Below are 22,643 nucleotides of genomic sequence, written 5' to 3'. Positions count from 1 at the left end.
GAAATATAATAATAGTTATTTTTTTTTTTTGACATGCTGACTAGCAGATAAAACGATGCAAACTTACAATTTTTGTCACAGACAATTGAAGTCCTTGGGTAAATAACTAGGAGGTTATAGAATCATTTTTTTAAGACTTCAAACTGCATGGTTATTAGCTAGTTTTTAATGTGGACACAATATTCCACACCATTATTTTTAACTTGCAATTCACTATGTCATGCGAGAGGTTAAAAAATAAATCAAAAATGAACTTCGTTTTTTTGACACTCGGCAACCCCATTCGGTTTGTGTGGGGGCTACGGTTGGTACGCGTTTTTTTATGTAAGGTAGATAGATCATCACAGAGAACCCGGGTGGTCACCCATCTGGGAGCCTGCTCGACCGCTGCACACATTACACTATATTAGTGACTGCGTCCAATCACCGCGCTTCACCAGGTCACCATACAATGAACTCTAATACCATGGATGCATCCACTTTAAATTTTATAATATGATATGTTTATATATTTATCGCAGTTTAAATTTTTGCCAAATGTATATTATATGTACCTAACATTTGACATATCAACAAATTGTATACTAACAAAGAATATATTATAAGATTTTACCAAGGATGTTCGCTGAAAATCGACACGAAAACGGTAAAAATAATTTTACGGTTTTTGACTAGCTAATTAACATTTGTGATTTTATATTATATACATCATAGAGTAATAGACCAACGTAACTAAAATTAAAAAAAAATGTTTTATTACTATCATAATTTAATCTATTTTAGTTATTATAATATAATAATTATGTCCAATCAAAATCAAGTCTGATGAGTTGTACATTTCAAATAGATTTATATGATAGGATACTGTTTATTTATAGAACCATCGATACATATTAAATTGGTAACTAACTAAAAAAAAAACTAAAAAAAATTACATTAATTAAAATTAAACTAAAATTGTAAACATGCGATGAACAAATAAAATAACTGATCCTCAATAATATTATATTATTCTAAAACCAAGGATTAGTTACCTACAGTATTATAATTACTTTTTAAAATTGTATTCTCACACTGAGTTCATGTTTACATATAATTGATATTATTCAAATCTGCTTATACACACGCTCATACCGACATAGCCAAATTAGTAATTACACAAAGTATCTAACGGGGTTTTTCTGCATAATTAATAACACAAAATATTATACATTTTTCATAGTGTATTAAAGTATTAAACATTTTATCAACTGTACATACCATCGGTTTTAGAGGTTAAATTGTTTGTATATTTTAATGTATACCACTATAATATTATTATATGACTGTATTCAGTATTGTTGAAAAGTTTCTATAGGCTTCAATGTAATATACATAATGCAAACCTATGCATAGCTGTGTGTATAGTATTTTGAGCCTTTGAGCCACATGTTAAATTTTTTATGTCATATTTTATAATTTACAATTTGTTATTAAATTGTTACAAACAAACCTAGAATGATGAAACGAAAAAAAAATGTACAATGTATTAACCACCATCTATTGGATTGATAGTGATTTAAATAGAATACATAGTATATACATTATTCCTACTATGAAGCATCTTTTTATGAATAAAAAAAATAACAAATAATTATAATTGAATGGTAATTACTTTTTATAATATTATAACACCACTGTGACTCAAAGAGTTAATAATAATAAATAATAATAATATATATTATGTTTGTTGCTATTTGAGTATATTTATCTTAAATAAATTTTTTTTTTCTAATGTTCTAATCGTTAATATTTAATATTATAGATATATAAAAAGAATAATATTTTATCCTTCGATCAAATTTAAACATAGATATTAGAGTATAAAAAATACTATACTAATAGGCACATTTCATCATGTTTTTTTCAACCAAGAGGATTTAAACTGTTCACGATTTAGCTAGTAAAAGGTTAGATATGATGTATTTCATCTCATACGATCATATAGATTTATTGCTTATCGAACAAAAAGTAGTATACATTCTTTCATCACGACATCACGTGTTTTATTGGTGAGGGTTTTATTAAGAATAAATACAATCTCGATACACAAAATAATTTACCGTCCAATTTCAGACGATAGACTAGGTATTTTCTTTTGATCGAACCATAGAGTAGAGAAATGATCCCTCTATATTATTCTATGGATCGAACAAACAACTGGTTTATCTAACTTGTATATTTAACCGTATTAACTATCAACGCATTATGATAATTACATAATATTGTGTTTGAGTCTGCAAGAGTATTTGTGAGAATATAATATTAAAACAAATGGACATATAATTACACAAATAATTAATCATTTTATTTCGTCAAAAATATAATACTATTTATCAAAAAGTTTAGATAAAAACATATCTGTAAAACTTAGTTAAAAAATATATTGTAAAATATTGTTTTCTATCTGTGTCGATGTTTTTGTGATACAGGTACGATAATTTGAAGACGTATACTAATACATATAGTATTAAATGCAGTATCTAAGATAATATACGCTTTTTGAATAAATATATTAAAAACACGTCATAATGTTTTTAAGCTACCACAGTAGTTGTAAGTTGCACTATTGTTACTTATATTTTAACATCTAAAGTGACAGTGAAAACCGTTTGCTCGATGATATAATAATAAATATCCATTATAACATTAAATATTACTTATTCATAAAGTTATAATATTTGGTTTTAAACAGCGAAAAAAAAAATACATAGATACAGTTCTTGAATATTGATATCAGTGATAGGTATAATGATATTATATAGTTTCTATAATAAATTTCTATAGGTAATAATATTTTAAAGTACACCTAATTCACTACCTATTATATAATACTATGTACATTTTAATAGGTGTACTAAGACATATAATCTCTAAACTATCACATTATTTCAATCAATAAATTACTTATACAATATTCAAAATTTATGGGCACGTCAAATAAAATTGTATATAATATAATATGATTATTATTATTATATAGGTTGATAAATAAATAAATAAAATAATAAACAATGTGTTTTACTAAAACCGTAGCGCAATGCACTGTACTAAAAATCTTACAGTTCGCCCTGCGGTAAACAAAAAAATAAATAAATAACTATACAATACAATACTATTATAAGGATAATGAGAGTGATAACACGGTATTGTAAGGCGTATAATAAAACATAATATTATGTTTGAAATCGGTTAGTGTACTATATATAATAATAATTGACTCCTGTGAGCGGAGACATCATTGCGCATAAAGAGCAGCGTGCAGAGATTTACCAAGGATTATACAGCAATAAAATTTCATTTAAAAACTATTGAAATAACATGTGCGATATTTAACAGTGGACGAATCGAGAATTTTTTTTTATACCCTACGATAACATAGAAATATCATCGTTAAAGAGGATTATAGCAAGAGTTTGCGCATTGCGCTTCGATACCACATTTTATGTTTACATCATAATATTAATAATATCATAATGTCGTGGTAAATTTATTGTTGTGTAGGTACCTTTACTTATATCGTAACAACGTGAGACGTACCTATACTTATTAATTGTTATTCGAATTTCAACGGTTGTATACCTTTATATGTATAAAATATTATGATACACATAATGACCGATGATCGGTGGACTTTATAACATTATTATTTTCTGATTAGGTATGTCTATGACCGCTGCCCTATATCTACGGATTGAGGTGACTAGATGTGTGTGTATAATATATTAGTATTATATTACTTTATTCTATACCTAAACGTATATGTTGCGCGTGTCTCGTAAGCGATGAAGGTATTTAAAAAAAAAAATTAATTAGTGATTCAATATCGATGAATAATAATATTGTAACGCCTTAATTACTGAAACCGTGTGAACTGTTGTAGGTACTCGTGTACCGGGCGGCGGCGGGCCGAGTAGAACATTTTCATTTTTTCAAATTTTTGTTTTTTTGTTTTTTTTGATTAATGTCAAAAATCGTAATTTTTTATTCGGTGAGTCACTCGTCGTCAGTCGTCATCATCATAGTCCGATCATGGTGCACGTCTGATAGAGGATGCGACAGTCTTCGCCGTTTTGGCCTTCCTTGGCCGCTTGTACGTAACGCCACAGTCTCGTGGCGTCCAGACTGACGCCCGTTCTTCCGCCGGAACTCGCAGCCGTCTCGCTATAAACAAAAAGAAAAAACAGAGTTATTAATGAGATTAGTGCAGGTACCGTTTAAATCCATAACGGTTAAAATACATCGTCGGGTCAGAGTCCCCCCTGGGACCTATATACGCGCGCACAACCATATGGTATACGTAGGTAGGTACATCATAAGACATGTTGACCTATTATAACACAGTGATCTCTGATCGCCCGACGCACCCTCCGGAGAATAGATGTATTAGAAGGCTTTGTATCAAAGTCATTAGGTTATATTATATTATACCACTGCGCAAGGATACCACGGCACCATGGCGAACAGTCAGTGTTAAACGCATTGTTGTTCGACACTTGTAATTTATTGTATTTATTATATTACCCATGTTATATCTGACGTGTAATCCGTCGGTACTTACACGGTACGCCGCATTGTACGGCATAGTGCTCTCTATAGCCATAGGTACGACATCAAAGAGAACATTATTACTAGGTATTATATTATATTAGAAATCCAAAACAGAGTTCTGCGGCGAAATAGTGACCGCGACAGAAGAGACGAATTTCGACAACCTTGTAAGCGCATTGTATACGTGCTATTGTATCGTAGAATTGCAGGTTACACTGGTAATCAAGATAGATGCGTAATTTAAGTACAGTGGTCGCGAAAACACGAAATAAATTGTTTCGTATTAGGAAAATAAATAAACCCTTTGCGATAAAAAAAAAAAATTGTGCCACCGAAATGGCATACCATGCCATCAGTGTGCGTGTGTTCGTTTTAATAAAAATATATAATGTTATATTAGTCTAAATGAACCTATATTGTACGGGACAACACTGCAAACCGCACGGCAACGGTTTCGAACACGCGCTGACGACTGTTGTGGATAGATTACGAGTCATTTTCACTGTGTTATTATTATTATAGTTAATCATATTAACTCGACATTTTGTGCACTTCTTTTGATCGTACACTGACGGATCTGCTAGGATCGTTTCATTTTTACCGCGGTTAAAAAAAATCATTTACAGTTATAGTTGCATATTGAAATGATATTTTATATTTTTATTATATATCATGCTTGTATATTATATTAACAGGTGGGCGTGGCGTGCGAAAAGTGCTGAAATCTTTCCTTGCAGTGTTTTTTAATATTTGGTTTTATTTTATAGTGATAAACGAGTTCTATGCATTATTAGATAGAGTGCACCTGCACTTCTTATTTTCCTATCTATTCACCAACGAAACGTTTCGTATTATATTTTTATGTGGAATATCACCCAGTCGACGCAAAAAAATTGTCATACACAATTAATGTTGACTGTATCATAGCCCATAGGTAAGTGCGTGATGAAACAATTTGTCTCATAAATATTAATATTTAAATTATTCTTTTATATTATTTCCGTTAAGTGAAAATTGTAAACTCTGCCCATTATCATGCGTTATAAGAAGGTCGATTTTTTTCTCGGTCCTAATAATTGGGCGGAGTCTTTCCATGCACACTTTAATTAAATGTTGAAGTCAACAAATTGAGTTTAATATATATTCTGTCAACAGATTACTTATACAAACCTAAACCTAAGATACAATTAATAGGCTAAAATCGATTCCAAAAATATTAATATTTTGCGATAAATTAATTTTTGATTTAGCAAGAAATACAAAATCTATATATATATATAATTGTGGGAACAATACTTCTATTGGGATGCAGGAATAGTATGTATAACATATTAGTAAAGTAAAACTGTAAAAATGAGCTTCACATATTTTTTAGTATCCACAGCAGCCACCATCGTGACACTTTATCCGGATAAATAAACATTATGTTTTGTATCACACCGTTTATGTTTATTCGTAATTGTATTGTGTGTTTTTGATGTTCGATGGGAATAACTTCGAGCCAAACAATTCTCAGAAATTAAGAATGTTACACTAAATTTGAAAAATCTGGGCCCAAGCTACAGACTTTCAATAACGGAAATTCAGGGTCGCGCTGCCCCTACCCTCCCCCTCACACACTGCACAGTAATAATATGATGTACCTAATCGTATACTAAATCGTAACGCATAATCTTATTACAATTTTTATCATTATAGTAATTGAATGGTAAATTTAATCGAGCAGTACCTACATACGCACTATATACCTATATAGGTACTATAATTGACCACTATTGGAGAATATCCTCACACAACTATTTACCTGAATCGAAATCAACACGGAGAATCTAGATTAGTCTGCTAAAAAATATTCGCACTAGACGTCCGTTCAATACGTACCTGATTATATATCATATAGGTAATATAGGCTAATAATATGGTTTTAACGCGTGTTTGAAGTGGTGAGTTTTATATGGTAAAAACCAGTTTGTAATTATTACGCAATCATTAATTATCATCGTGTTTGGTCGAATAGGAAGTACCATATTCGCGTCTAAGACAGTCGGAGAAATTAGGTTTGGAGATGGTCGCCTGCGATGTCCATTCCTGAGCGTGTGCCACGAGGGCAATAATAATGCATCCAGTTTTGCGGGATGACAAGCTGGTTGTGCAGACATTTTCCTAGTACGTATGTGTCAACGAATCGGCAACGAATTTGTGTCAGTGTGCTAACAATGGAATCACGTACGTCGAATATAATAATAATAATAATAATAATAATAATAATAATAATAATAACAACGATAATGATAATGATGGAAATAATAACACATTTGTTACAATGACTCGAGTAGAAGCGATCCATTATGAATCGTGAAAATATAATGAAATTGTATTAGTCCCGCGCGTATGACGTTCTGATGAAGAAGAAACCTGCAGTCTGTGGGCGGAATTATTGAAGAGATGAAATGAAAGTACCCAAGGACATTGTTTTTTAGTTTTTTTTTATTATACTCTGTTTGCCCGATCATAATAATCACTACGTGCCGCATCGCAGTGGTATCTATAGCGCATTATTATGTCAAAGAAAGTGACCTATGGCAAGGAGATTTCAATATTATTATTATTATTAATATTATTGTATACACGTTGGGCATGGATTTTTCACTGTCCATTATTTGTGCCGTGGACGAATCAAATATGTGATTTATACTAGACAATAAATTACATCCGTATTTTGTTTATCTCAACAATGCCCAATTATTATTATTATATACTATATTATAATATGTTCGTGGTTATTTGTACAATTTTTATGACAACGTAAATATTGTTTGCCGTCTGCGGTGAACAAGAGTCGTCTTCGTGCAATTGTCTCAAAAGACAATAACGGCATACTACTAGCCGAGGTAATTATATTATTCCCACGCGAAATTCGCGTTGAATTGATTCATAATCACTTACATGTATTATTGTCTCGTGAGATAATGACAAGTCCTTATAATAGGTTTTAATTTAGAGTTAATATGCGACTTTGTTGATGAGCTATTTGAGTTATGAACGTCGAGAGAAATGGTGGACTGACATATTATTATGACATGCAAAAATCACCGGTGTGATATGATTATGGGACATTCTTCTACTATTAAATATTATGGTCTGTTATTCTTGTTATTAAATGAGGTGAGTTCGAACGAAACGGATGAACCCGAAATCGATATAAGTAAAACGATACGTTTTAATACACCTGATGATTTCGGTTGTTGACCTGATCAATGACGTCGCAACAAAAACCAATTTTATTTTTTTATCATATACCAACTATCATAACCAACTAAATAAACTAGTTTTGTCGGGGTTTGGTTTTTTGAACTTATAATAGCTACGATATAAATTAAAAAGGTAGTACAACTATAACGCCGATAGTCGATCAAATTATATATCCATAAATATATATATTAAAAAATCGTTTAATTTATTACACACAAAAGGAATCGCAAATCGTATTATTATTCTGAAGGAATTCTGGTTTTGTGATGCCAAATGGATTCGTTATGAATTATGATGCATATTATGATTATATTATAATAAAAAGTCATCCCGCACTGAAAATGCTCACTATAATAACGAAAATATTATGATTGATATAATGTTATTATTTTTTACGGGTTTGATATTGATGTTAAAAATTATGTTTAATCCTTACGTTATGTAGGTAATTTTTACTATGCTGATTGCTGACAGTAACCGTGTAGTTATAAGGGATCTTAAATAATATAATAATATGGTGAACACATAATAAAAATGAATTGAAGACAATGAAACATGATAGTATGATAGTAAAATAACGTACGGTTGGAATGTAATTCCAAATATATTTACTTAAATGTATAACGTAACACATAACAATTCGTTTTTACGTAAACTCTTCAGTTTTTTTATTGGTTGATTTATTTGAATGTCGCGAGCATATTATAATAAAACATAATTATATCGCAGTATAATATAGAAAATAGCCAAAACTGATTTTTAGATGCCAATATTTAAATGATTCGGACTCACTCCGTCAATATATTATACCTATGCTGTTAATGCGTTGTCTAATCGATGAGACATGTATATTATTATGTAGAACACGCGTGCACCATACAAATATTATATTATACACAGCGATGAGTATCTTTTTTATTTTTAAATTTTTTTTCCTCGCAATTGAATTAATCAAATTTCACAAAATTAAAGCATACGTGCTTCCCGCGTACACTTTCGCGGTATACGCTCCGGTCGAATGTGGTTTCGGTCTGATAAGTCGACGCGTCGTTATGGTTTCGGGTGTAGGTACCTATATACATATTATTATACTGTAGCATCATGTAAAAGGCTAATAATTTAATATGATGTGACATTGTGACGACAGTACGATTCTTCACACACAACACAGCAACATGTGTAAATATTTGTCACAAAACTCGTGTGTATAAATAATATTATATAATACGCACTGCACCAGGGATGTGTAATTCCAATTCAATTTAAAACTGTGCCAAATTTAAGGCGGGCCAATGATTTTCTCTTTCACGGGCCGTTTCAAGAGACCATAGCACAGATAGGCGTCTTATACAATATTGTGCAAAAGCCTTTACAACATAATATTAAATATTTTCTGATTACATTTTGTCTCAGCGCATTAGAACAGAACGAATCTCAAAGATTTAACACCAAGTGCATTTTTGTACATTTTATATGCGCTCGTATAATAATTCGTCGTCAATGGCCTGGTGATGGAGCGTATAATTCTATATTATAATATAATATTGCAATGTTGCCTGTTTATATATTTTTTTTATTGACCTTATGGCAACTATGGTCATTAGAATTTTGTGTGTGTGTGGGGGGGGGGTCAAAGCTGGTTGAGGAACGCGTGTATGTGGGGCGAGGATTCGTCACTATAAGAACCCGGGTTGTCACCCATCCGGGAACTAGCAACGCCGTCCGATGCTTGACCTCAGAACACGTTAGTGACTAAGGCTGACCACGGGGCCACACCAGTCTCCAATAATATTATACTATATTGTTACATGTGTATACAATATAATACTATATAGTATATAGTATATAACATTATATAATTTAGATACTAAATTATTGTCGTAGGTACTGCATATACGACGGCGGCATCGATTTATTGTGTCGTTTTCCGTTTCACCACCACGCCGATGAGATTTCTATACATATTATATCTGACCGGTGTGCTAGCCCGGCGACAAGTTCAAGGCCGTGACCTATAATGGATTATCATAATATAGTAATCCCATCGGCCGGCGGCGGCGCGCCAAGTAGGTCATCCCAGCTGTAGTCGGGTAGTGAACAGGTTATGTACAAGTGGGTCGAGCGGTGCGGGTCGTTTTTTTTTATATGTAGTTATTTATTTATATTTTTCATCACTGGGAAAGAAAAAAAAATGTCCCGGAAGTAGGTGAACGGGTTTGTCCGGCCCCTCTCGCCCACCTCCCTCCCACCCCTTCCATGCTGAGCTATAAACATGTAAATTCAAAACCGACAATATCGTATACCTACGTCTCGATACAAAATATATATAATAAATTATTAGTTTAACTCGATGTTAAATATGCGCGCAATACATAAAAATGTTCAATAATCTGAAATCGTCAATTCGTTACCTGCTCAACTGCGCGGACACCAGGTTGCTGTGCGGACTGAATCTGCCGGGGTCGCCGTACATCTTGCACACCAATTTCTCTTTGCATGGTTCCTCGTGCACGGCCAATTCATGGAATATCTCGTCCAATTTCTGAACGACTGGAGTGTACGTCGGGTCGTGCGTCGCCACCTGTTGCGGCGCGGGCGGCGGTCTGACCAAGGCCTGAAATCATTTGCGTCGGTGGTCGCGTTTAGTTAGCGGAACAAAACAGTGAACACAACATACGATATTATCAATAAATAAGTATAATGTCATTATATCAGACTATTCACGGCCTCGAGAGATGTGGAGAAATGTTCAATCAAACCTTTTTCACACGCCTCCCCCCCCCCCCCCAACTAAAGGGATGGTTTCGAGATTATATGTCTGCAGTATGTTATGTAAGTACTGAACACCAAGGCAAAGTATAAGTAATTAATGTCTAGTATGTGCAATTGTGTCTACAGTAATAAAAACGTTTAATAAACGACAGTAGCGATAAGGAAGTACCATATAATATTATACAAACAGTTCCCCTATCGTCGTCCAAACGAAAAAAGAAGGTAAGTACTATAAGTATCTAATCGCTAACACTACCTATATACGGCTATACGCTGAACTATCGATGTTGACGAAACTCGTTCTGGTCACCCATAAAACGACACAATACGTAATGTGTTAATGTGCACCCGGAACAAGTTTAGCTCGTTATTTATTACCGGCGGAGAGTTCAAATACCTTCAGCGCTAAACTTCATCGCGTACTCGCGAGCAGCGTTTCACTGATTATATTCAAATATTTGCATTCATTTGACGGACTATATACGTCATTACACTAAACTGCAGTGCAGTACACTTTCGGAACCTCAAATCTCGTCCACTCAAAATCATTGTTTGTAATAAAATTATTAAACGCTTGCGTTTTTCGATTTAGTAAAATTAATAAAACGTAAAACTAGTATCATTTTATTGTCGTGTCCAGATCTACTTTATTTGTCTAAATATTTGTCTACCATAATACGTTTTGTAGGTCAAACCGAGCCAATAAAAACGTCTAGCTTCGCACATGTGTTGTGCGAGGGTTGACTTCATATCAGCTATATTTTATGACTCATGCTTCCCAGCATTTAGACATATTGTAAATAGGTACGTCGTAATCTGCGTTTTGAACACGTCGGTTTGGACTTTGACGGGAAAATAAAATCGATCTACCGATCGACTAATAATCACCAGGTTGACCACGGGTCATGGGACACGAGTGGGAAATATTAATATTCATAATGCTTACGGGATTGCTGCTGTCCACCCTCTTGACGTACTTCTCAGCGTACGGCGATGGTGGAGGACCTCCACCGCCGTCGCCGCCGTACTTGTTGAGCGGTTCGTACTGCGCGGGCGATGCCGAGTACTCGTACTTGGGGGCGTCGTACTGTGACGTGCCTTCCCCGTACTCGCCCAAACCCCAACTGGCCAGCTCGTCCGCGTGGTCCGACACGACGTTGTTCATTTCCAAACTGTTGCGGTTGTAATAGTCACTGCCGCCCAACTAAAATCAATAACACTCGTTATTGTTAAACGATGATAATTGGGTGAGTTTGGACAGTATCGTCGGAAAAGCAACCGAACAAATATTATATTATGACGGCGTAGGTATACCTCGGGAGAATCGTATGGTCCCGGCGGTGGATGGTCCAACGCGGGGCCCGCAGGGTAGTAATCGCCGTGGTAGCTCGGCGGTGGTTTGATAGGCACAGGTACCGGTACAGGGACCTTGAGATGGTGGTGGTGGTGCTTCACCTGTATAGACGAAAAAATCGATGTCATGAACCAGTCACACGGTTTTATATTATTTTTATGAATTATTGAAAAGCGTATGCACGAATTGTACACACTGAATTGATCTAGCATACCTACGGCGCACCGCTTTCGCCAAAACAATAATACGATGACACATACTGTAGACAGTCTAAACAATGACGGTTGCAATAGTATTAATGAGGGCTGTCAATTGTACGAAAGCGACGTGTGTAATGTGTGCGTTATTATAAACGAGACGACGAGAGCGCGTAACGAAGTCTCGGCGCGATGGTATAATTATGATAAACGGACACATAAAGGTTGTTTCATTATAAATGTTTCGTGACCCCCTGAGTCTTCGTCGTCGCTATACATGTATAGTGGTTTGAGTTTCGCTAATTATTATCCCATTCGGAAAAAAATTTGCTGAATAACAACGTATGGGCTAGTACGATAATTTGATTTCGAACAAGTATAGTTGTGCATCATGTTTAGGATCGATTAATCGCGTAGTACTGCACATAATATACGTCTGTTGGCGTACCGATTGTAGGCCATTAAAATATGGCCTATTAGGAGGTGAGTGTGTGACTTCACACAGGTCAATATGAACGGCGAGAGAGGATGAGGCGATTCTTTAAAAAAACCTTAATGGAAAACCGTTATAAATTCGTGCGTACAATCGTAAGTCGGACCTTCGAAATACTGATATGTCGGCCGACATGTTACACGATTGAGAACGATTGTCGGCAGATCAAAGAAACAATTACAGTTTATGTACGTAAAATTCAAACTATCGCGAACGATTTTTCGATCGACGTTTCGGTTCATATCTACCGATATATTGTCGCATACCTTGTGGTGGTGGAAGTGATAGAACTTGGACGCGTGGTGGTGGTAGTACGAACAGAGCTTGAACAAATGGGCCAACGGCGGGAACACGAACAGCAGGACCTTGAGCAGAATCTTCTTGGCGGCGCCCGCTCCGATCAACAGCGGCAACAGGAACAGCACCTTGATCTTGATCAGTTTGATGATCAACATCAGAGCCATCCCGCTGGACATGAGTTTCTTTTTGAACAGTTGCTCTGCGGAAAACATATGATGTTGTTATTATCTGTTATCGACTTATCGTTACGGACTTATCGTCTGTTATCTGGATTCGGGGCGCTATTACTATTAATGAGCGAAACACACCTTTAAAATGTGAAGTTTGACAAACTACTTGAAATACGTAATTAAATATTATTATGTGCTGCAATCGATATTATATTACCTAAGTGAAATTGATAAGAGTGGAGAAATTTCAATTTCAATCAATATTTTCATTGAGTATATTTTTACATGAATATTTATTTATTTTTCGAACATGTTGAATATTTATTATACCTATTAACAATGCAGGATTAAAAATAAATGAGGCCATATTTTTCTGGGTGTAATTGGTTGTTTTTATTAAAACATTTTTATTTTCTTATTAATAAAATTATTTAATAACTATAAGAAATATTATAAAGTATGCAATAAAACCCTCCAACAAATCTTTACAATATAATTTTAAACACATAAATACCAACGCGTGCAAAAACATACAATAGGTAGGAATAGGTAATTGTTTTTTTAATTTTAATTACCGACATCACGAAACACACTTGTATCTAATCAGATTTCTCTTATATTTAATCTGCAAACAAATATATGCAAATGCGTCACGTCCCGAGCCACGGTTAGTACCTATTATCATAACATACCAATTAGTCGTAAGTCGTGTACATATTTTTATCAGTGTTACAGTTTATATGGGTACCTACAACACGACACTATTTATATGACTACGGGTCCTTTCGTGGACGTCGTGGATCGCCTTATTGTTATATTATTAGGTGGTATTATTATTATTATTATTATTCATCCGTGCCATTCATTAGCACAACGAAAAATGGCGTGCGTTGTCAGGCTGTTTGTTTTTTGTTTAATTTTTCACCCGGCTTAACGAAACCTGCGTGTACCTACGCGATATACCTACCAATTATTATTATTATTACCATCACGAAAATCTAGGCTAATGAAATACATTAGGTATTATTCCAAAACGGCCGCCAGTGTGAGTGCAGCAGGAAACAGATATCTTATAGTTTACCCGCTGTCGAGTGGATACCTGCCTGCCACACACGATACGCACTGTCGGTTTTCAAATTAATAATAATACTATTATGGTAATATTCGCGAACACACGCTCAGAGAAACGACCGATTTTTCCCACGCGACGTCGTCTAACATTGCGAACACGATAGTATATAATATAGTAATAATATAATATTATAATTATAATAATATAATGACATTATCGCCGTCGCACGGCGGTTAACTAATTATTATTATAATATCGATCGCGACTGTTCCGTAAACGGCGCTAAATACACGACGAAAGTGGGCGGGCTGACTAATGTACGCAATTCCATACAATTTGGATGACGTCCGGGGTGTTTGTACTTGGCGTGAAAACCATTTGAAATCGTCGCACACGCGACGCGCGACGAACCGAAACCAATTGAAAATGTATTGAATTAGTTACCCAGTAAAATGTTTGACATAGATAATTTCTATATTGTTATCTTAACCGATACATTTTGATTCAATCATTCAATAAAACTTTTCCAATAAATTTTTACCAAAAGGACATAGTATTATTATTGTTTTAAAACGCCTCACCGAGGGATCCTTCGATTTCCTGAATATTCATATGATAAACTGTGAGCAATATATATATTGTCTAACTTTGATATTGAGAACGGTATAGGTATACTTGTACATATTTTCTTACTGATTGTTATGTTCTTTCTCTATTTTAAAGGATTTGCAGACAGTTGTAGGTAATAGGTATATACACTACAAAAAGCTCGTTTCCCAGCAAACAAATTATATTCTGAACATGGTCTAATTCATTATTTTCAAAAAAATGTTATCATTAAATTAATTACATAAATATTCAAAACATTGTAAGAGAGCACATTTTGTTCGAATAAACAAATTAATGAATTTAAAAACAAACATTGATATCATTAAAATATTTTCAATATTTAGTTTAGGATAAGAGATTAGACATAATGTTCTGAATACATGATTCAATATGTTTGTTTGTACGGAAAAAAGCATTTAAACCTCATGAGTTATAATTTTAAAAAAAAACATTTTAATATTTCTAGTTAACTGTTTAGTTTTATTTTAACTTAAAGAATGTTTTTTGAATACAAAGTATACGATTATAATGTATATTATAATATTATTAAAATTCTTTGTATCATAATATTATATTATAATAACTATCCCCATTCCCCAAGTATTTTCTATTAAATTCCAAACATGATTCATAATATTACCAAGGTACAAAAAATCAGTTTTTTCCTTAATGCAGGTTTTTTCTATTATTATTATTTAGGTGCTTTGAAACCATAATTCTGATTTTGAAAGTAATATGTAGTTAGGTACCAGCCAGTCCAGCCACAATAGCTCATGTGCCTGATTAAATAAATTACGATGTACCTACAGCCTACAGGCTACGATGGACGGGACGTACTTACATTAATTTTCACTACTTAAAATATTTTATAGAGTTTGGAATATATATTATACATTCTAAGTTTATAATAATGTCACAGGTTTTTGTATTTAAAAATGAAACTAGTATTTTATTCATATGTTTTTTTTATTAGTTTTCTACATAATATTAAGTTGGATTTTACATTCTAATGCAGTATAACTGTGTGATCATTTTTTGGTCAATATATATTATACGATTTAGCTGTCTTATGTTATATTACCTACCTACTTTTAAAATATATACATGTTCAGTGAAAATGTGTTATTCAAAATGTTAAGGCATGTATAATAAAATAACTATAAAAACTCGTATTTTAAACTCTTTGAAGCCAAAGAAGTGAAAGAAAAATGTTGTTATTTTTGAGTTCTTGATTTTGGAATCTACTTAAGTATTTTTAATTATTCGGGGAATCCTGTATCTGTCAAATAACATGTTCACATTAAACTTTAAAAAAATTGTATATATATTTAACCGGGAGATTAATTTAATATGCATAACTCAATTTTGGTTTTATTATTTTTCATGTATAATAATATGTACATTGTACATTATAAATACAGCATATATTAAAAAATATTGTTTATTACCTAGCTATACCTACTCATAACAATTTAATGATTTGTGGACCGGAGCGTGGCATGGATATTTAGGAAACTAATTGTATATCTTGTAAATTTCTACTGTACTAATCTGCTCCACTACTTATAAATATCAAATATCAAATATAAATAATACTATATTAGTGTATTGATGAGTTATGAAAAACCAACAACAAATAAACATGTGGATTAACTAAAATAGCAGATCATTCTTTTTATACTCTTATTAATGTTTAAGAGTAATGTCTTAGTATGATTTACTAATTGTATGATTACATTTTAAGGATCGTAATCATTCTTGGACTCAATTAGGTAGTTAAATTATATTATTTATTACACTCGAAATAATGTTTTGAATGTTATTAGTGTGTTATAACGTATATTATAGATACAATATAAATAATTTGATAATATATATAGTTAGTTGAAACTGTAAGGAGAGTAAATAATGTGTGCGCTGTGCATGAAAAATAACAAACAAAAGATTAATATTAGAGTGTTATGTTATGTTTAATCATAATGAGGATAATTTATTGCAAATCACGGTGTATTTACGATAAGACATCGTTTTGACACACATTACAACTCACTGGTGGTAAATCGGAGTCGTCGTACTTGGATTCCAGCCAAATCAAGTTCAAGGCCCCTTATAGACGGTTTAAATGCTTTCTCTTTTTAATAACGTATTCAAATACGTTCCTGACTAATTGCTTTAATTAAATATTTTCGAGTGAATTCGACGTCTACGTTTAAAAATATATTCGTTTAGGCAGTATTCTTCAAACAGAACATGTTTGTCATTTAATTCAAATTCATCGACATGGATAGAGTAGATAAAAAACTCTGTGTATAATATTTAGTGTACGCCTTATGGTGATATTGGTCATAATTCGACTGACTATGCGTTAATGCATATGAATTAAACTGCTTTTTCAGATCTAGGTTGGTATTTCAATTGAAATCCAGGCACCTACCCGCTGGGTTTTATAGTATAGTATATTGAACGCAATACGTTTAACAGTTATATTATACTGTAACGATACACTTACGGACACCTAAATCACTGTAATTATCTTAAGCATGAGTCACTATAATGACGCCCACATAGGTACAGATTGACTTAATTAGGGTCCTATATAAGACGGCTAGAGTATTATAATCGAACGGGTTGCTTACTTATCATCTTGTGCATGAACCTTGGCGATCGGGCGTCTCTTGCAGCCGGCAACACGTCCATCCGCAGAATTATACCGCCATCGGGCAGGATTTTTTTGGGCGACAGGCGAACCTTAGCGCCGGGTCCACCTCCCAAAAAACTCGGTACGGTGGCCTCAAAGTCGTGGGTCGCCAAGTATTTGGCGCCCTTTTTGTACAGCTGATCCGTGACGTCGGTCCAGCCGTCATCGGCCACTGCTTCTTCTTCCTGAAAGACAAAACAACGATCAGCACAACTATAGTACAATATTATAATATATATAATATAATAATACAATTAAGGATATTTCAGATGTTTGCTATTAAACCAGATTAAAACAGTTATTTCACAACAAACCAGTTGACGGCCGTCGGTAGGAACACTGCAGCCCCCAACCGGTTTTAATCAGTCGAATTTTATTATTATTACGGTAAAATTTTCTCGCAAAATTTCCGCATTAGCATATTATCATAATTATTACATTATGTCCTATTTAATGCGAACGTGGTATGCAGCGTGCAGTCGCAGCCCAATTCCATGACAAATGCAAACGAGCGATTCTGGTATAACGCCTACGGCCTGCAAACGTAGGTAGGTACTGGCAAAATAGATTGAGTGGGCCCGGTTTGCGGTTCCTGCGGTTAGCCGCGGTCACGGAGCGACCTAATCGAGAGCCGCCCGATTAAGTAAAAAAATCAATAATAAGGCAACCGACGCCGAATGGAAAAACCTCGTCTCGTAGATCGTTGTATAGTCGAAGTGTCGCGAAAATGCTGAAAACGCGCAGAAATCGGATGAGTCGTAATAATTACCATTTCGGGAGCTCGGGCTTCCCGGTAGGACGTGGTCGTGGTCTCGTTGTTGCCGGGGGGGCACATGGACTCGTAGTCGTTGTTGTTCTTCGTAAATGTCAGCCCGTCGGTGATGTTAAAGTCGGATTCGAACGTGTGGTCGACGTAATTGTACAGCCGGCTGCGCACGCAGTCCATCGTGTTCCTGGGGCCGTCGCACTTACCCACCAGATCGTCCCATAGCCCGTTGCCGCTGCTGGACTGCTGCACCGAACTCAGCGACGCCGGCGCCAACGAGACAACGATCGCGACGATCGAAACCACAGTAACCACGGACCACGGGGGCAAATGAGGATTGACGACGGTCGTCATCGTGTAACGCGAACGCTAACACAGTTGGCATCGCACTGACCGAACCGGCGTCCGTGAGAGGTCCGCGTCCACCGGTTTCTTTGAGCGGCTCGAAGCGCAAGCCAGAGGGAGAGAGTGACGTCGGATCGGTGCGGAGAAAGGACGACACTGCGAGAGAGCGAGCGAGAAAGACACGACGAATAGATCCCATCCGCGTGTGTAAACACGTCGAATTTATACAGGTATATATGGTAGGTATATACCTACCTACCTACCTACTACATTTATGCGAGCAAACACGTGCATATTATAATTATTATGTTGCATATGTGTATACAGTGACCCCGATTTGCGACAGACGCATTTCGATTTCTTCCTCCTCGTCGTTTAAGCGAGATCTTTTGGTCCACGCGTGTTTGCCGGAAATAATTATCGCCGCATGTTATCTCACACAAACAGACTGCCCAGTTTTTGGTTTTTTTTTTGAATGGAAATCCGGATTTTCGAGTTTGAGACGCGCGTTTTTTTAATTTTTGAAAACCACGGGTTGAAATATAATACTATGTGTATCTTTAGACTCATTTGTATCGACGTGATATATAAACAACGTCCTCGTTCTGCCCGACATATGGGTGGCGAGGTAACGGCATCGATATATCAAAACTCTAGAATCCTGCTAAGCCTACCTAAATCGACCATCGAACTCCGGAATGTCACTTTTAAAGTTCACACGCGTGTGCAGCCCACTATACCGCCGTGGCTTACTTTACGACACTCGGCGTATTCTGCTTATCGGTAAAAGCATACCACACATACACGTCATTTTATGATTGCAGTTTTCCTTTCTTTACTTTAATAATCGCCTACTTTTGAAGATGCGGAATAGAATAAATATTTCACGTTTTCTCTTCCTATTTCTCGCAATGGACATGATGTAAACACGTTATTCCGCCAGATGATAATAACCACAATATTTGCCCTCATTTTTGTAATCGCCAAAATTACAAACATTAATCTCGTCAGTAGATGCACATAGCTGAGTAATCCGTATCTCGGTGAAACATATTATAATAATATTATCTTTCGTTGATTAAATTCTATCATTATACTATTATGTATTGGCCGATACGTTTTATGGGTTTGATAAACTACATAGGCAGGTACTAAACTAGATCATTTTTATCTGTAATGTGGAGACGTATATACCTACCTGTTACCTAGTATTTCAGCAAACTGAAAAAGTTATCACTTTTAATGTACCTACTGCTATTTTATTTATGATATATTTCCAGAATAGATTTATTAGAACCGTTTTTTCAAAAATGAAAGGGCTTCAAACGGAAGCAAAACAAACAAATATAATATTTACGTCTTGTTTATTGTATACACATTACACATATGCATATCTATAATTATTGAATATTAATTATTTTAAAGGGCCTTATACTGCGTTCATGAATTGAAATTTGTAAGCGACAGTATAATTCCTGTAGATTGAGATGTTTTTTAAAATGAATAACGCATAATAAACGATTATTTAATATTTAATAACATACGTTATACTAATACGAATAATACAAGTTCCGAATATTCACTATGGCACGATTATTAAACTATCATCATTCATCACAATAGTGTGTACCTATTGAACTGTTGTAACGTGACCGGTAAAGGATATTATTAAAATTCCAGCTGATGGTTATGCAAACCCTAATGTAAGTAAATTATAAGGTACCTCAAATAGTCAAATATGAAATAATATTATGTTAATAATGTGTATACTTTTAATATAGCATCAATGGTTGATATACCTACTGACCAATGGCTACTTGTATGACGTCAGGCTGCTTCTATTATTCGTAGATAATTTATTTAACACTAGGTATCTGTTATTCGTAGGTACAATTATTTGGTTACTTATATGCTCCATTAAAATTTATTGTTTTCACCAAATTTTTTAGCCTGTATACTTGTCGTATTACTTTTGAAAATTTAAATAGAGTATATTATTCTGATTGCTGAATATAACAAACACAACACAAAATTTTACTAATATTTTATAAAATCATTCATTTATTTTAAAATTATTTAAAATAATAAAATTTTACACATCATCAATGAACTTTTAATTCCTAATCTATTAATTATGTCTTGAGAATCAATTATGTAACACAAATAACCCATCTTACCCTTCACAGCTGTAACCACTATAATACACGGCCAGTAAACCGTTTTAGTCGATGGAAGCACGACCGCGGTGGTTATAATAATAGTTAAGAAAGTATAATATTATAAATCTATTAGACTTATTTAGACTAATAGCTTGTTCCTACTACTCCTACTCGTAGGCAGTAGGTACTATGACGTGGTGATTCTTAACATGGGAAATGGTTTTGTGTACCCAATTTAGTGCTTGTCATTTTTAATGTAAGGTACAATTTAAGTGCGAATGTAATCTCCGCCAAAATATTTAAAAACTTTAAGAAGTTATCACTTGTTTGGTACTACTATTTTATTTATATTGTATTTCCAGAACAGATTCATTAGAACCGTTTTTTTCAAAAATGAAAGGGCTTCAAACGGAAACAAAACAAACAAATACAATATTTACGTCTCGTTTATTGTATACACATATCTATAGTTATTGAATAATAATTATTTTAACGATCTTATACCGCGTTCGTGAATTGTAATTTGTAAGCGACAATATTGCCAGTGGGTTAAAGTGTTTTTTTAAAAAATAACGCATATCAGTGATAATTTTTTTAAGATTATTTAACATTATACGTAACTAATACGAATAATACGAGTTCCGAATATTCACGATGGCACGGTTATTATAATATTATAATCACTCATCACAATATTGTGTACCTATTGAAAAGTTGTAGCGTAAAAGATAGTATTTTAATGCCAGATGGTAATTATTGTGTAAACAAGTAAATGAAAATATATTGGTATGAATAATAATAGGTGCGTTATAACAATGATTAGTGCCGTCATATTGTCATATTAAATGTAACAATTAATGCAGTTCAGATACCTAACCTAACCTATTCATGTAGGTATTCCACTCGACATGCGCCCAACAATCCGAGGGTGGTTTCGAGATTTATAAGTAGGGCTATGATTTATATGTATTTATATAACCAAAGTAAGTATTTATACAACAAAAATATGCACATAAATATGTCCTAGAGTTCAAAATATGCATTATCAAAAAAAAAATGATAATAATAATCAATTGCTATGGATTTTTCACAAGCAGTACAATACAAAATGTGACCGTCACTTTGTAAATGTTCATTTGGATATTCCGAAACGTATTTTATTGCTTTGCAAGTCTTAGACGAACGTACTTTGGCATTATTGGTAATATACACGTAAAATATAACAAACAACGAGGACACGAAAAACACACTACAATGTCACATTAAAAACTACACACTAATCGCAGTGTTAGCTTGTTCGTGTTTGAATATGTGTTAATCGTAATACATTACGATAAGATATCTGATATTGATATTTCACTCGATAAAATTGTGTCTAGAAATAATTGAAAATATAACAAGTTGGGTGCGGTCGTTTGTCATCGAGGAACCCTTATATAGCCACGTCAAAAATACGTCCGGTGCAGTGGCGCCGAAGTGTTTAAAATATACTATGACATCGTACGTCAAGGGGCACCCTATCATCCTCCCCTTTTTTAATATAAGAATTTGATGCAATCAAAGCACCTACCTATATTAAAACCTATACCAACCTATATTATTAAATTGTTTAATAATTTATTTTTACGTTTTAATGTAAATTCTGGATCCACAGCACTACAGCAGTGTCCCCTGCAGTAGCCTACCTGGGAGGTGGGCTCCCATCTAAAAAATCTACTATGACATATGACATAGATAAAGTTGGACAGTTTACCAGCGTCTATAATATATTAATATAGAGAACAAACGTAGATACAAGATAGACACTTTGACTAAGATTTATATAACGTTTCAAAGATTGTGATTTATTATGGTTATTAATTATTA

At 34.0% G+C, this 22,643-nt stretch overlaps 1 protein-coding gene across 1 annotated transcript; it reads right to left on the bottom strand.

Moving 5' to 3' along the window:
• Positions 1-2,320: 2,320 nt before the first annotated feature.
• Positions 2,321-18,719, bottom strand: LOC100165242. Its single transcript, XM_001947198.5, has 7 exons — positions 18,277-18,719; positions 17,446-17,692; positions 12,925-13,157; positions 11,929-12,069; positions 11,561-11,818; positions 10,254-10,456; positions 2,321-4,203 (listed from the first exon to the last, which is right to left on the bottom strand). Exons 1-7 carry the CDS (start codon positions 18,625-18,627, stop codon positions 4,059-4,061), a joined length of 1,578 nt encoding a protein of 525 aa, XP_001947233.2. The 5' UTR covers positions 18,628-18,719; the 3' UTR covers positions 2,321-4,058.
• Between the last annotated feature and the right edge of the window lie 3,924 nt (positions 18,720-22,643).

Source organism: Acyrthosiphon pisum, chromosome A1 (assembly GCF_005508785.2).
Source record: "Acyrthosiphon pisum isolate AL4f chromosome A1, pea_aphid_22Mar2018_4r6ur, whole genome shotgun sequence".
In the NCBI taxonomy this organism is placed as follows: Eukaryota; Metazoa; Arthropoda; class Insecta; order Hemiptera; family Aphididae; genus Acyrthosiphon; species Acyrthosiphon pisum.
The sequence above is the reverse complement of the archived record's forward strand: the minus strand, read 5'-3'. Positions and strand labels throughout refer to the sequence as shown.